Below are 12,449 nucleotides of genomic sequence, written 5' to 3' on the forward strand. Positions count from 1 at the left end.
ATTTGAAAAATCAACATTCCTTGTTTAGAACGGTCAGATTCAATGCCAAAAAAGTCTTTAAGTTGACCTAAATTCTTGATCTTGACGGATTCCTAGTTTGATGTTGCCCAATTTAATGAGTTAATCACCAACTAATATCACATCATAGCGATATACTATCAATAATATGAAGGACAAAGGCGGGGTTTGGGGATAGATTGGTGATAATTGTCTTGGAATGGGCTCAGCTTCACATAATGTTTCCTACTCGCCTTTCGATCAAGAGCTTGCTAAACATCAAACTAAACTCACATTCCGTAAGTTTTTGTTTTTTATATTGCTATATAAATTTGTAGAACTTGAGCATTAGGTTATGTAATAAATAATTTAGTTATATTATTTAAATGAGCATTGTGTTTTATAGGTAGTTTAAATGATCAATGCATTATTTTGGATGTTGGAATGGACTACATTTCCGCCATTTTTCGTTCATCTGAGTTGTATAACATTACGCAGATGCATCTCTGGAATTTTTCAACATTTTGATTTCTAGAATCCAGAGATGCATTTCTGAATTTTATTTGTGCATTGTTTGGCTTGACTTCATTATGTTTCATCTGCATATTGCTTGCGAGGTTTACTTATAGGAATTATGACTGATAAGCAAGATAGATTAAGGCATGCCAGAGTTGTGCATCATGCATCAATTTAGATGGAGAGAGCTCGATCATCGCAGGCACCTGAGGAGTTTTGAGGAGGCCCGTCCGACTTATTGATGCTGCCTCTATACCCGGACCATGTTGCTAGACATGTTAGGGACTAAGAGGTGAAATTAATTTTTGTATTCATTATTCGAAAAACATATTGATTATAATATTTTATGTTTTTGATGATAATTTATTTTTCTACAGGACTGTGATGCTTTAAAATGCATCAATCATGGCTGAAAGATTACGGGTCTGTCGCGGCCTGCTGAGCAGTGGTTTCAGGATATGATTGAACTATCTAGGTTGGGAGACTTGTGCATGATCAGTTATGTTTCAATTAACCATGGTATATTGTTAGTGTTTGTAGAGAGATAGCACTCAAAGATATCATCTTTTTACCTTCCACATGGTGAGATGTTCATCACATTGGAGAATGTCCCATACTTGCTGCATCTTCTGATCATGAGGAAACTGTTAGACCATGAAAGGATTAACAAAGATGACGCAATGGAGATAATGGTAGACTATTTAAGAGATGACCCAGGGGATGCGTTGCAAGTGTTAAAAGCCACTTGAAGGGCTCATGTTAGGTTTTGATTCTTGGAGAGGTTGTATAAACAGCAGTTTCATGCGACAGAGCAGGTTGCTGGTGATGATGACCAGGTTATGCAGTATAGAGCATACACATTGAGAGCATACTTGTTGTACCTAGTTGGCACATCCATTTTATGGATAAGAGTACTCTTATGTGGAAGTGGTTTACCTGAGATACTTTGCCGAGTTGGAGCATATCCATGAGTATAATCGAGGGCCACTTGTTTGGTTTATCTGCACTCCAAATTAGCTGAAGGTTGCATGTGGAAGACAAAATAGATAACAAGCTGCATCACACTTTTGACGATAATATTGATGTGTCTTTTAGTGTTTGTGTGTCATTTTCACAACACATTTGATACACAATAACTAATGATTCATATGTACCATTTTAAAGCTTTGATCCTCCAGCACTTCTCACACATATCCAGCTGGTCACGTGCTTCGACTTACACTAAGAATATGTCACGTGTTTCACCATTCATCCCTTTCAGAGGGAATGAAGCGACAGAGCCATACATAGTGTATCTTGACCGCATGGTAACAGAGGATATACATTTCCATACATATGTTGACCATTGTGAGACGCATCACTGGGATGATATAGCCTTCCACTCTTAATGGTTGGCTTGTGGTTCACGTCTGATGTATCCACATCTACTTGAGTGCATCATGCGACAGTTCGACTACATACAACTTGTTCTCAAAGACCCCTTCGATTATGCTCCTCATGTTATGACAAGGATAGATGTAAATGCCATGTTTGATGATTACCTTAATCATCTTGTATCAGATGAGACACGAAATACCATAGCTTCTAACGACTGAAGTGTTGCACACGGCTACACTCAATGGTAGTTCAAGTTGTCGCATCCTTATATGACATCAGATGCTCCAAAAGATCCACTTAGGTAAACTTATCAGGAGATGCTAGAGGATGAGTAAGTTAGGGAATATCGTGTTGTTGATGTGTTGCCTAGATGTCGGCGTATTATGGATATGATGCTAGTGCGTATAGACATGGAAGTCTTTCTGGAAGGCTCTAAGGCAAAGGACGTTCTAGATGCCATCATAGAAGAGACACAGCAGGGATCGTAGTAAAAGAGGCAAGGATTATGGGGTCCGTGTCCAACATACGCAATGGTATATAGTATTTGAATTAGGAGTATTATTATCAGTTGTATTCTATTTTGACTTTATTATGTTTTACAAATTTATTAATTTATATATGTCATTTTTATATTATTTCGGAAATATATGGTTTAATTTATATAAAATTGAATATGATGGTATAGTTATAATACATGTGAATTTCATCCCTATATCTCTAAATCAAAACTAAAAATTCCTGTCGGATGTGAGTATGAAAATCCATTTTAGAATTCTGTCTAATATTATACATAAATCTCGGGATCAACTTATTTCAAACTCAAGGTTCGTGGGAGTATAACGATTGTGGTGAACCATTATGCTAAGTCACCTCTGATTGTTGGCTTGCTTTTGTTTGGTTCTAAAGGTAATAATAAGAATGAACAAAGGTTTGCAAAAGATAGAGCGTAAAATTCTGCATCTCCTTCACAACACCAGAACCCAAACTGATCTCCCACAAATCCACGCCCACTTCCTCCGCCATGGGCTCCACCAATCCAACCAAATCCTCTCCCATTTCGTCACCGTCTGCGCCTCTCTTCAACAAACCCCTTACGCCACACTCATCTTCAACCATACCCATAACCCCAACATTCTCCTCTTCAACTCCATCATCAAAGCCCATTCTTCATTCCCTCCTTTCCATCAATCCTTCCACTTTTTCTCTCTTATGAAAACAACCCACGCCATTTCCCCTGATAATTTCACTTTCCCGCCTTTACTCAAAGCCACTTCCAATCTCCGCCACTTCAAACTTGGTCAGTCCCTTCACGCCCACGTCACTTCACTTGGATTTTATCCTCATAGTCCCGTCCAAATCGGGTTGCTTGAGCTTTACTCCACTTGTGGGAAAATGCAAGATGCTAACAAGGTGTTTGATGAAATGCCTCACAGAGATGTTGTTGTCTGGAACTTGATGATTCATGGGTTTTGCAAGTTGGGTAATTTGGAAATGGGTTTGAAGCTTTTTAAGGAGATGAACCAACGCAGTGTTGTGTCTTGGAACCTTATGATTTCTTGTTTAGCGCAGAGTAAGAAAGACGAGAAAGCTCTTGAACTTTTTAGTCAAATGTTGGAGTTGGGTTTTGAACCTGACGATGCAACGTTGGTCACGGTACTGCCCGTTTGTGCTCGCCTAGGAAATGCTGATGTTGGTGAGTGGATTCATTCATATGCAGATGAAAAGGGACTACTGAGAGAAGTTATTCATGTGGGAAATGCTCTTGTGGATTTCTATTGTAAATGTGGTAACTTAGAAGTTGCATGGAAAATTTTCAATGCGATGATGAATAAAAATGTTGTTTCTTGGAATGCAATGATATCTGGTTTGGGTTATAATGGAAAGGGTGAACTTGGTGTTGACTTGTTTGAAGAGATGGTGAAAGAAGGGGTAACCCCTTCTGATTCTACTTTTGTTGGTGTTTTGGCGTGTTGTGCTCATGCTGGTTTGGTCGATAAAGGAAGAGAACTTTTTGATTCTATGACTGCGGAGTTTAAGCTTACGCCAAAACTGGAGCACTATGGATGTGTTGTTGATTTACTTGGTCGTTATGGGCATGTCAGGGAAGCTTATGACTTGATTCGAATTATGCCCGTGACGCCAAATGCTGCCTTATGGGGTGCTTTGCTTAGCGCTTGTCGCAGTTATGGCGATAGGGAAGTTGCTGAAATTGCAGCTAAAGAGCTTGTTCATCTTGAACCAAAGAATTCTGGAAACTACGTGTTGTTGTCGAATGTTTATGCTGAAGAAGGGAAATGGGATGAAGTTGAGAAAGTCAGAGTGTTGATGCAGGGAGGTGGCATCAAGAAAGTTCCAGGGCAGAGTGCAACAGGATAGTGTCAAGAAATAATTTTCTTTTAGACAATTTAACTGAAAAGGTTGTTTCATGGAGATTGGAGGATGCCACCAATTTCATGATGTATGGGTATTTCAAGACAAATATCAGTCGAGCCAATTCTGACATTTTATGGTTTGGAATTGAAAAGGAGCTAGTGGTTTGATTATGTAAAACTAAAGTTTGGCTCGAGTGCTCACTATACACTGCATCATGCAGCAATACTTATCATGATACGCTAATTTTGTGCTCTTTAGATTAAGAAGAATCCATGTATCAAGTGTGTCCATGTAACATATTTATGTATTTGGTTGAAATATTTCATTAAAAATGGAAGTTTTGCTCAAATTGTGTTGTATGATAACATAATACATACTTTTAGAATACATTATGATAAATAGTCACTCATCATCTAAACTAATAGGAACATGTTGCTCTCGGGTTAAAAACGTAAAGAAATTCAACGAGTATCTATTTCTTACTACTATTACATAATGTCACACACTCACATTAAATAAACCAGCACCGCTGCAACGATGAAGAGATAGCATCTAATCAAAATAGGTACACCTGGAGCTGTGTTTATCTCTCCTCCAATGTAGTCGTCCAAATTGAAGTTCCCTATACACATGTTACATTTTGTTCAAGCAGAAAAAATCATGAAAAAATGGTAAGGGAAGTTAACTAAATTACAAGTATTCTAACCTCGTTGTCTAGAGTAACTGCAGCCGGCATTGAGTGCATATCTCATTTGTTGTAATGTTGCTTTGTTGTTGAATATGAAACTGGAGAGTATGTTGTCAATACAATCAAGCATTAGCTGTGCTTCTGCGAGACATGGTCCACTACAGAAAAAATCAGTAGCCTCTGGAGGCACCTTAATATTCCCAGATGGGATTAATCTATATGCAGAATCACAGCCAGCATAAATCTGTGATGGAAGGATTCAAAAACACAATACGTTAGAAAGAAGGAAATACCAGATTAATGGCATCAATTATCTGCCACTTACAAGCTTATTTTCAAAGCATGACAAAGCCTTTACTAAGTTTTGTCCTCCTTCAAGATCACCCTCTGCAGCCACTGTTCATTTTTAACATTTTGGACATTATATAAAATGAAACTATACATCAGAACTAGAGTGAATTTTATTGAAGACATAGAACAATCACCTATGTTACTGCAAAATATTGCAATGGAAATTAAATTAAGGATGAATAAATTTCCCTTTAGGATGAATGCAAATGCCATTATTGTGAAGACAGAACTGAGTGCATGGGAGGAGAACAAAAGATGAAATTTTAATATGGAGGAGATGTGAAGAGGTTGTTATTGAATATTCAACTATAATATTTGTTTCTTTTATGATGTAAGAATGGAAAGATTAAGAAAAGGAATGAGGTTTGTTAACCAAATAGTAGCAGTTTAGTCACCAACCGAGACGACTGTTATATCAGTCACTTTGAAAAAGAATACATTACATATTATATTCAGAAAGATGAATCTGCCAGTGCAAAAGGAATAACCCCGAAGCTGAAAAACTTGGAAAATTGGAGATGCGGGGTATCGATCCCCGTACCTCTCGCATGCTAAGCGAGCGCTCTACCATCTGAGCTACATCCCCAACTTGTCAACTTTCTCATTTTTAGTTTTCTATTTTATTGGGTATAGTGATATCATTTATTCTCTTAAAAATTATACTTTTAGTATTTTATCAAATGACATCTATATACATATTACTTCTTAAATGAAATGGCCTATTATTTCATTTAAATCACTAGAAGGATACAAGATAAATAATCTGACTCTTATATGTTAAAAAGTTTTACAATCTTAAATGAACAGTTCATCGACATACGATTTATTTGGTTCAAAATTGCATCAAATATATAAGGTAAGAGCTTCTATGATTGTGACTTTCATCAGTGATGGATTTGTGGCAGTGTGCTTGAGAAGTTAACTAAAGATAATAAAAAAAAATGTGTTATGTTGGGAATATGTATGTTAAATGTGGCCTTTAGGAAATGTGTAGATTGTGAAATGGTGTCTTAATGTCTAAAAGAGGCTTTGGAACAATTTCGTGGTGTGCATGGTTGAATATTTTAATTTAACAAAGAAATCTTGATTAGAGAAACGAGATTAACCAATATATCAATTTAAACATAGTCAAAAATATGACAGTTTTTATTATATTTTTTTTGGTAACATTGATCTCGTTGATCTCTCACTTTTAGATAGGTGGTTAACTTGATTTCATTCTAATGATCTCTCTATTAGTATATTAGATAGAATATTGATTTCTGAAGACTGGTTGGTAACTTGACTAGATATAAGGGTTTGGGTCCTTTCATGGGATGTGTCCGGTCATCGTTCATTGATTCTCTGGAATCGAGCTTACGACTTGGGCGCTAAACCATTTTGGTTCAATCATTGGCTTCTCAAGGAGAATTTTGCAAATCCAATAAAGGAAACATGGGCAACTCATGTGTTTTTGGATTAGATGAGATTTGTTTTAAATGAAAGATTTAACAGGCTAAAAGTGGTGATCAAATAGTGGATTACAGAGGTTTATGAAGAAGTAGCGGCAGTCAGGGTCGTCCCTGACAATTTGGAGGCCCCTTGCCAATTTTAAAAAGTGGTCCCAGTAAAAAGGAACGTAGAGAAATAATATCACATTTAAATACCTAAAACATAGGCATCAAGGATCAAATCATTGACCTTTACAAAATCAAGTTTTTATACCACTACACTAACTAGATTACTTTATATATTAAATTGAACAACTAATATTTATATATTTATTTAAAGCTTATAATTTATAAAAAATAATTTTGAGGCCCCTATTTTTTGGAGACCCTGAGTCGTGGGCCTGGTTGCCCAGACACAAGACAGACCTTGATGGTAGTCATTTATTGCATTTTTAGCATATTTTACATTATTTTTAAGAACTTTTACTTTTAGCTGTTTATGTTTTGTAATTTTTTATTCAGAATATGAAGAATTATGGAAAAGATCAATATATGGCGAAATTATCCTAACTAGACAAATTTGTAGTGTTTTTATTGCATAAGTTATGTTGACTAGAATGAAGAAGATTTGGACACAAGAATTTTTTTAAAAAATAAATAAAAATAAATAATAATAATAATAATAATAATAATAATAATAATAATAATAATAATAATAATAATAATAATAATAATAATGAACAAATTGGTAAAAATCCATGAAGGTGAAATTGTGAGGAACTCACTTGAAAAAATGAAATGCACCATATATAGTAGTGTGACGCGTTGTGTGAATATCTCAAAGGGCACATAATAAAACATCCACATTTTCTTGTTTCGATGTCACCACATTTCAACTTTCAAATATTTTTTAATACTCATCACTTCTTTTACATCTCATCGTAACAAATGCATGTCTTTCGATAACAATGCCAAAACCTAATTTGGAAACTTCTGTACGAGTCTATTGAAGTATGTATTCATGAAAAGTATGTTAAACGATAGGCTACGATCTAGAGGGGGTGAATATATCGCAAATAAAATTTTCTTATTAAAAATTATGTTTTGAAAAATGTTTAACTGTGGCGCGCTAAAACAATTTGGGATCGACAATCATTTATCCTGAACCATTATAAAAAAGACCAGATATGTGTTAACCGATAGAACGAATATTTAAGATGAGAAAAACAATCAATATATTTTTAACAACTATGTTTGAATAAAAAATCGCACAATAGTATCGATTTCCAATGAAATAAAAAAACAAAATTGACTTAAGCAATTTTTCGAATACTTGGTGTGCAATCTATTCAAATTAATTTTTTCTTCGATTTTGTTGATATGAGAAACCAATTACAATCACATAGATTGCGATCAACTCAACAAAAATATTTTAAGTATTAGACAAAGAAATTATAGATATGTTTCATATATATATATATATATATATATATATATATATATATATATATATATATATATATATATATATATAGAGAGAGAGAGAGAGAGAAAGAGAAGGATTAATTTTGGAAGTTCCCCAATCGGCCTCGCTACGGGTACGTTTGTCCCCAATTCTAAAGGAATTGAGATAATAAAAATTAACCTTTGCAAATGTAGTTTACAAGAGAAAAAATAACAACCCAATCCTCCAAATTATATGTTTGATGTTGATCCTATCTTCTTCTCTTCCTATGATCTTAAGCTCGATCAAGTAACTTGATACTTCCAATTTAATCCTCTGATTATCGAAACTCCTTTGATGGAACCCTTTTCTTTGAAGATTTCACTCGGTTAAATCCGAATTGTGATCATATCGTGACCAAAGATTACCAAAATGATCCTCCGCATACCATTACTCCTTTAATATAAACGTCTTTTTTCAAAGCTTTCACTCGGCTGAATTCCATTTGCTAAATCTTGTGAAAACCCCCCAAATCAATCCTTTATCTTTAAGGAAACCCTCATATGGATTTATATTGAAACCCCCAAATAATTATCAACCCAATTTGATTCACAACAATCTTAAATTAGACCTTATCAACCTAAATCTAGATGGCACCCAACAAAAATGATTATGTGTAATTGTTGTGTATATGCATATAGAGAGAGAGGTTGAAGATGATGAGCAATGATTTGTATATTTCTGGTTTCAATATTTAGAAAATGATGCATGAATGGTATTTATATGGTGTGTGTTAAGTGAGAAATAAAACAGAAAAAACAAATTAGAGACTTTTACACGTTTTTGAAAAATAACAGTATGTGTCGACCTGAGCAAGTTATGCTTCGACACATAATAGAAATTTTCTGCTATATGTCAACCTAAGTTGTATGTGTCAACACGTACAAAATAGAAACTTCTTATTTTTGAAAACTTACAGCATGTGTCTGCTATGTGTCGATCTGAAAATTGTATGTATCGACACATGCTTAGCAGAAACTTCTGGTTTTGAAAACATTCAACATGTATCGACCTGTGGCTCGAATGTGTCGACCTATAGAATTATTTTTACTTCTATGTGTTGACATGTAACACGTATGTGTCGACACATACTAAACAGTAACTAATTTTCCAAAAATGTTCCAGCATGTGTCAACCTGAACCATGCATGTGTCGAGCTGAAAATTGATTTTTCACATAAAAGCTTAATTTTTTACTTCTAAAACAACTCTAACATGATTTTAATTTCCCTAACGATAAGAGACACATCTAGACATGAGAATGGGAGAGGATCTCTCAACAGAATGAGATCATTCTCCAATAACTCGCGTCGATTTAGCTCTCTCCTGACTCTCTGAAGCATGTTGGGAATTCGACCATGCTTGTATCATTATTCGTCAGTCATTTTTCTATTATTAGACACGAAAAGTCATATATGATAATCAGATAAGCGAAAACAATGTATAAGCAAACACAACTAAGAAATGAAAGGCATATTATACACAGAGATCAGAAACCATACAAAACATCAACCTAATGTAGTTTTACAATAATCTATTAACCTATTATGGGAGTTGCATGCACAAAAAATCATTAAAAAACAAGGATATGAGAAACTAAAAGTGAGAGATGAATGTGTTTAGTTTGATTGGAAATGAACAAAATGTTGATGAATTGCTTGGTTTAAATGGATGGAAGTAGATATTAAGAGCAAAGTTGAAAAATCCTGAATTTAAACTAGCGAGCTCTATTATGTTCTTGAGAAAGGGTGAGATATTGTTTCAAATGTAATGTAATGGAAAGGGAAAGACTGTTTGCGCACAGCTAAATGAGAGTATCCGAATTTCAATCTCCGAGCTTATATTTTACTTGTATTTGTAGTGGTTCTGAGATTGAAATTGTTGTGATTAGGTCGAATCCAAATTTCAACCTCTAAACTTATTTTTTACGTGTATTTCACGTTATTTTAAGATTTATTTTGTTGTGTTTATGACGCGTCTGAATTTCAATTTTCAAATTCTAAGAGTATTTTCAAAAATTCACGGACAAGTAAGAAATGGATTGGGTGCAATGAACAATTCATTTTTCTTTACATGCACATATATTATTTACATTAAAGTATTAACATATTGTGTTTCTTAAAAAAACATGATAATAAGTTTGCTAAAATAAACTCTTATTCTTAGGCATGGCAACGAGACGGGGCAGGAGCAAATTTAAGCATATACAGCACCGTCCCCACCATTCATAACCCGCCCCGCCCCCATCCTCAAACCAGTTGAGAGTAATAGTTGGTCACATACCCCGCCCCAACAAGGAACGGGTTTCCCTACTTACACCTCACCCGCATAAATTATAAAAAAAAATTTAAATGAATATTTTTCCATAACAATAAAATACTAAATAATTGATCATTTTAAGTTCGTAGTACTTAATCATTTTAATTTAATTTGTATTTTAAAAAATAATAATTCTAATAAACTTGACATTTTAAGAGTAAGAAGTGTAAAATGAATAATAAAATTAATAAACATAAAGATAATAAATTAAATTTAATAGGCAGGTGCGGGGAGGAGGTGGGTGTGGAGCAAATACTTGCATCCCCACTTCCTCCTACGCACCCCTAATTAAAAATCGAATTTTTCCCGCACCTGCCCCCACCCCAATTAAAACAGGTTTATCCCGTTAAATTTAGGGCGAAGCAGCTGGGCTCGGGCGGGGCCAGATTTATTTATCATGCCTACTTATTCTTTTTCACTTCAATACAAATCCTCGAAGCCCGGCATTATAGTCAAATCACAACCATTAAAATAAATCAATTTGTTATAATAATTAAGAAAATTATTATTACTATTTAGAAATATCTATCTAAATTTTCAAACCTAAAATAGTAATAAAAAGTTATTAGTGATGTATAATTTATCAAAAATAGAATAGTAATACCAATTATTTCCTCAGTATAATAGTAATATTTTTACTAGTATATATACCCCTCTTTGGCTCACATAAAAACACACAAATTTACTTTGAAAGACAAGTATTACCATTTTACTTTCTTCTTCATTTTCTCTTAGTTTGATATTATAACTAGATTATTAACTAATATTATCATATTAGTTCACAAATACTAACGAAGTTAGATTTAAATATCTAGTTTTTCTCAACACGTTATCAACACGATCGTTTCTATCAGAAGTTTTTACTACACTAGATATATATACTCTATACTTACCTCTTTAATCTTATAATTATTATTATTATTATTATTATTATTATTATTGTTGTTATTATTATTTGTCCCGGTTATAAAAAACTGTCAACCAGTCAAGTGATTTATAACTAGAGTGCTTATTATTGTTATTAATAATTTACTCTTTGTTATAGAAAACTGACAACTTGTCAAGTGCTCTATAATAAGTGGCTATTTTTATTATAAACTTTGTGTGGAGGTTTAAAACCTCATATGCAGTTACTAACTTTTATATTTTAGTGAAGGTTTAAAACCTCATATGTAGTTGCTAACTTTTATATTTAGTGGAGGTTTAAAATCCCATATGTAGTTACTAACTATTATATGTAGTGTAGGTTTAAAACCCCATATGGAGTTACTAACTTTTATATTTAGTGAAGGTATAAAACCTCATACGCATATACTAATTTTTACCATATGTGTTTATTTGTCTTATATGTTATATCTTATAATTATCTCTAACACTTATAACGGCTAGATGATATGTAACACATTTAAAATTTGGCTAGATATTTTTTTGATCTCACTTAAGCTTTTTCTTTTTCCTTTTCCCCAACAGTAATACAACGACCATTTTTCAAAATTACCTTTATAAATACTTCAACTTCTTTCATAATTTTCACATTATTCTCAACATTTTTATCCATCTTCAAATGGCTAAATTCTTTCTTTTATTCATCACTCTACTTGTCATTATTTTGTTCTTTATCGGTATTATCAAGCATGAAGAATTAGGTAAAGATTTTGTAGTATTAATGATATTGGTTATTTTACCATTACTAGTCTTAGCTTGGTTTACTAGTAAAGGTTTGTGGATAAAATATGGTTATGGTTTTTGTAATCGTTGTTATTGAATAAATTGATTTTTTTTTTTTTGGTTTATGCGTTAAATAGTGGTTATGCTCATCTGAATTTTAGAAATAATCATGTCAAATCTTAAGCATCAATTCAAAATTCTAAGCATAATTGGGGAGAACTTCATAA

The 12,449-nt window shown here is 33.6% G+C and overlaps 2 protein-coding genes and 1 non-coding gene across 3 annotated transcripts; 1 reads left to right on the top strand and 2 right to left on the bottom strand.

The window, feature by feature from the left end:
- The first annotated feature begins 2,629 nt into the window (after positions 1–2,629).
- Positions 2,630–4,648, top strand: LOC131629610 (pentatricopeptide repeat-containing protein At1g09190). The gene has a single exon (XM_058900398.1). The coding sequence runs from the start codon at positions 2,809–2,811 to the stop codon at positions 4,264–4,266; it is 1,458 nt and encodes a 485-aa protein (XP_058756381.1). The 5' UTR covers positions 2,630–2,808; the 3' UTR covers positions 4,267–4,648.
- On the bottom strand, positions 4,584–5,562 carry LOC131629611 (uncharacterized). The gene is made up of 4 exons (XM_058900399.1): positions 5,437–5,562; positions 5,277–5,347; positions 4,970–5,195; positions 4,584–4,885 (listed from the first exon to the last, which is right to left on the bottom strand). The coding sequence occupies exons 1-4, from the start codon at positions 5,513–5,515 to the stop codon at positions 4,770–4,772; spliced, it is 492 nt and encodes a 163-aa protein (XP_058756382.1). The 5' UTR covers positions 5,516–5,562; the 3' UTR covers positions 4,584–4,769.
- Positions 5,563–5,815: 253 nt separating this feature from the next.
- On the bottom strand, positions 5,816–5,888 carry TRNAA-AGC (transfer RNA alanine (anticodon AGC)). Its single transcript has one exon. It is a non-coding gene; the product is annotated as a tRNA-Ala (tRNA).
- Between the last annotated feature and the right edge of the window lie 6,561 nt (positions 5,889–12,449).

The sequence above is a fragment of the Vicia villosa genome, unplaced genomic scaffold, assembly GCF_029867415.1.
Source record: "Vicia villosa cultivar HV-30 ecotype Madison, WI unplaced genomic scaffold, Vvil1.0 ctg.000585F_1_1, whole genome shotgun sequence".
Lineage (NCBI taxonomy): Eukaryota > Viridiplantae > Streptophyta > Magnoliopsida > Fabales > Fabaceae > Vicia > Vicia villosa.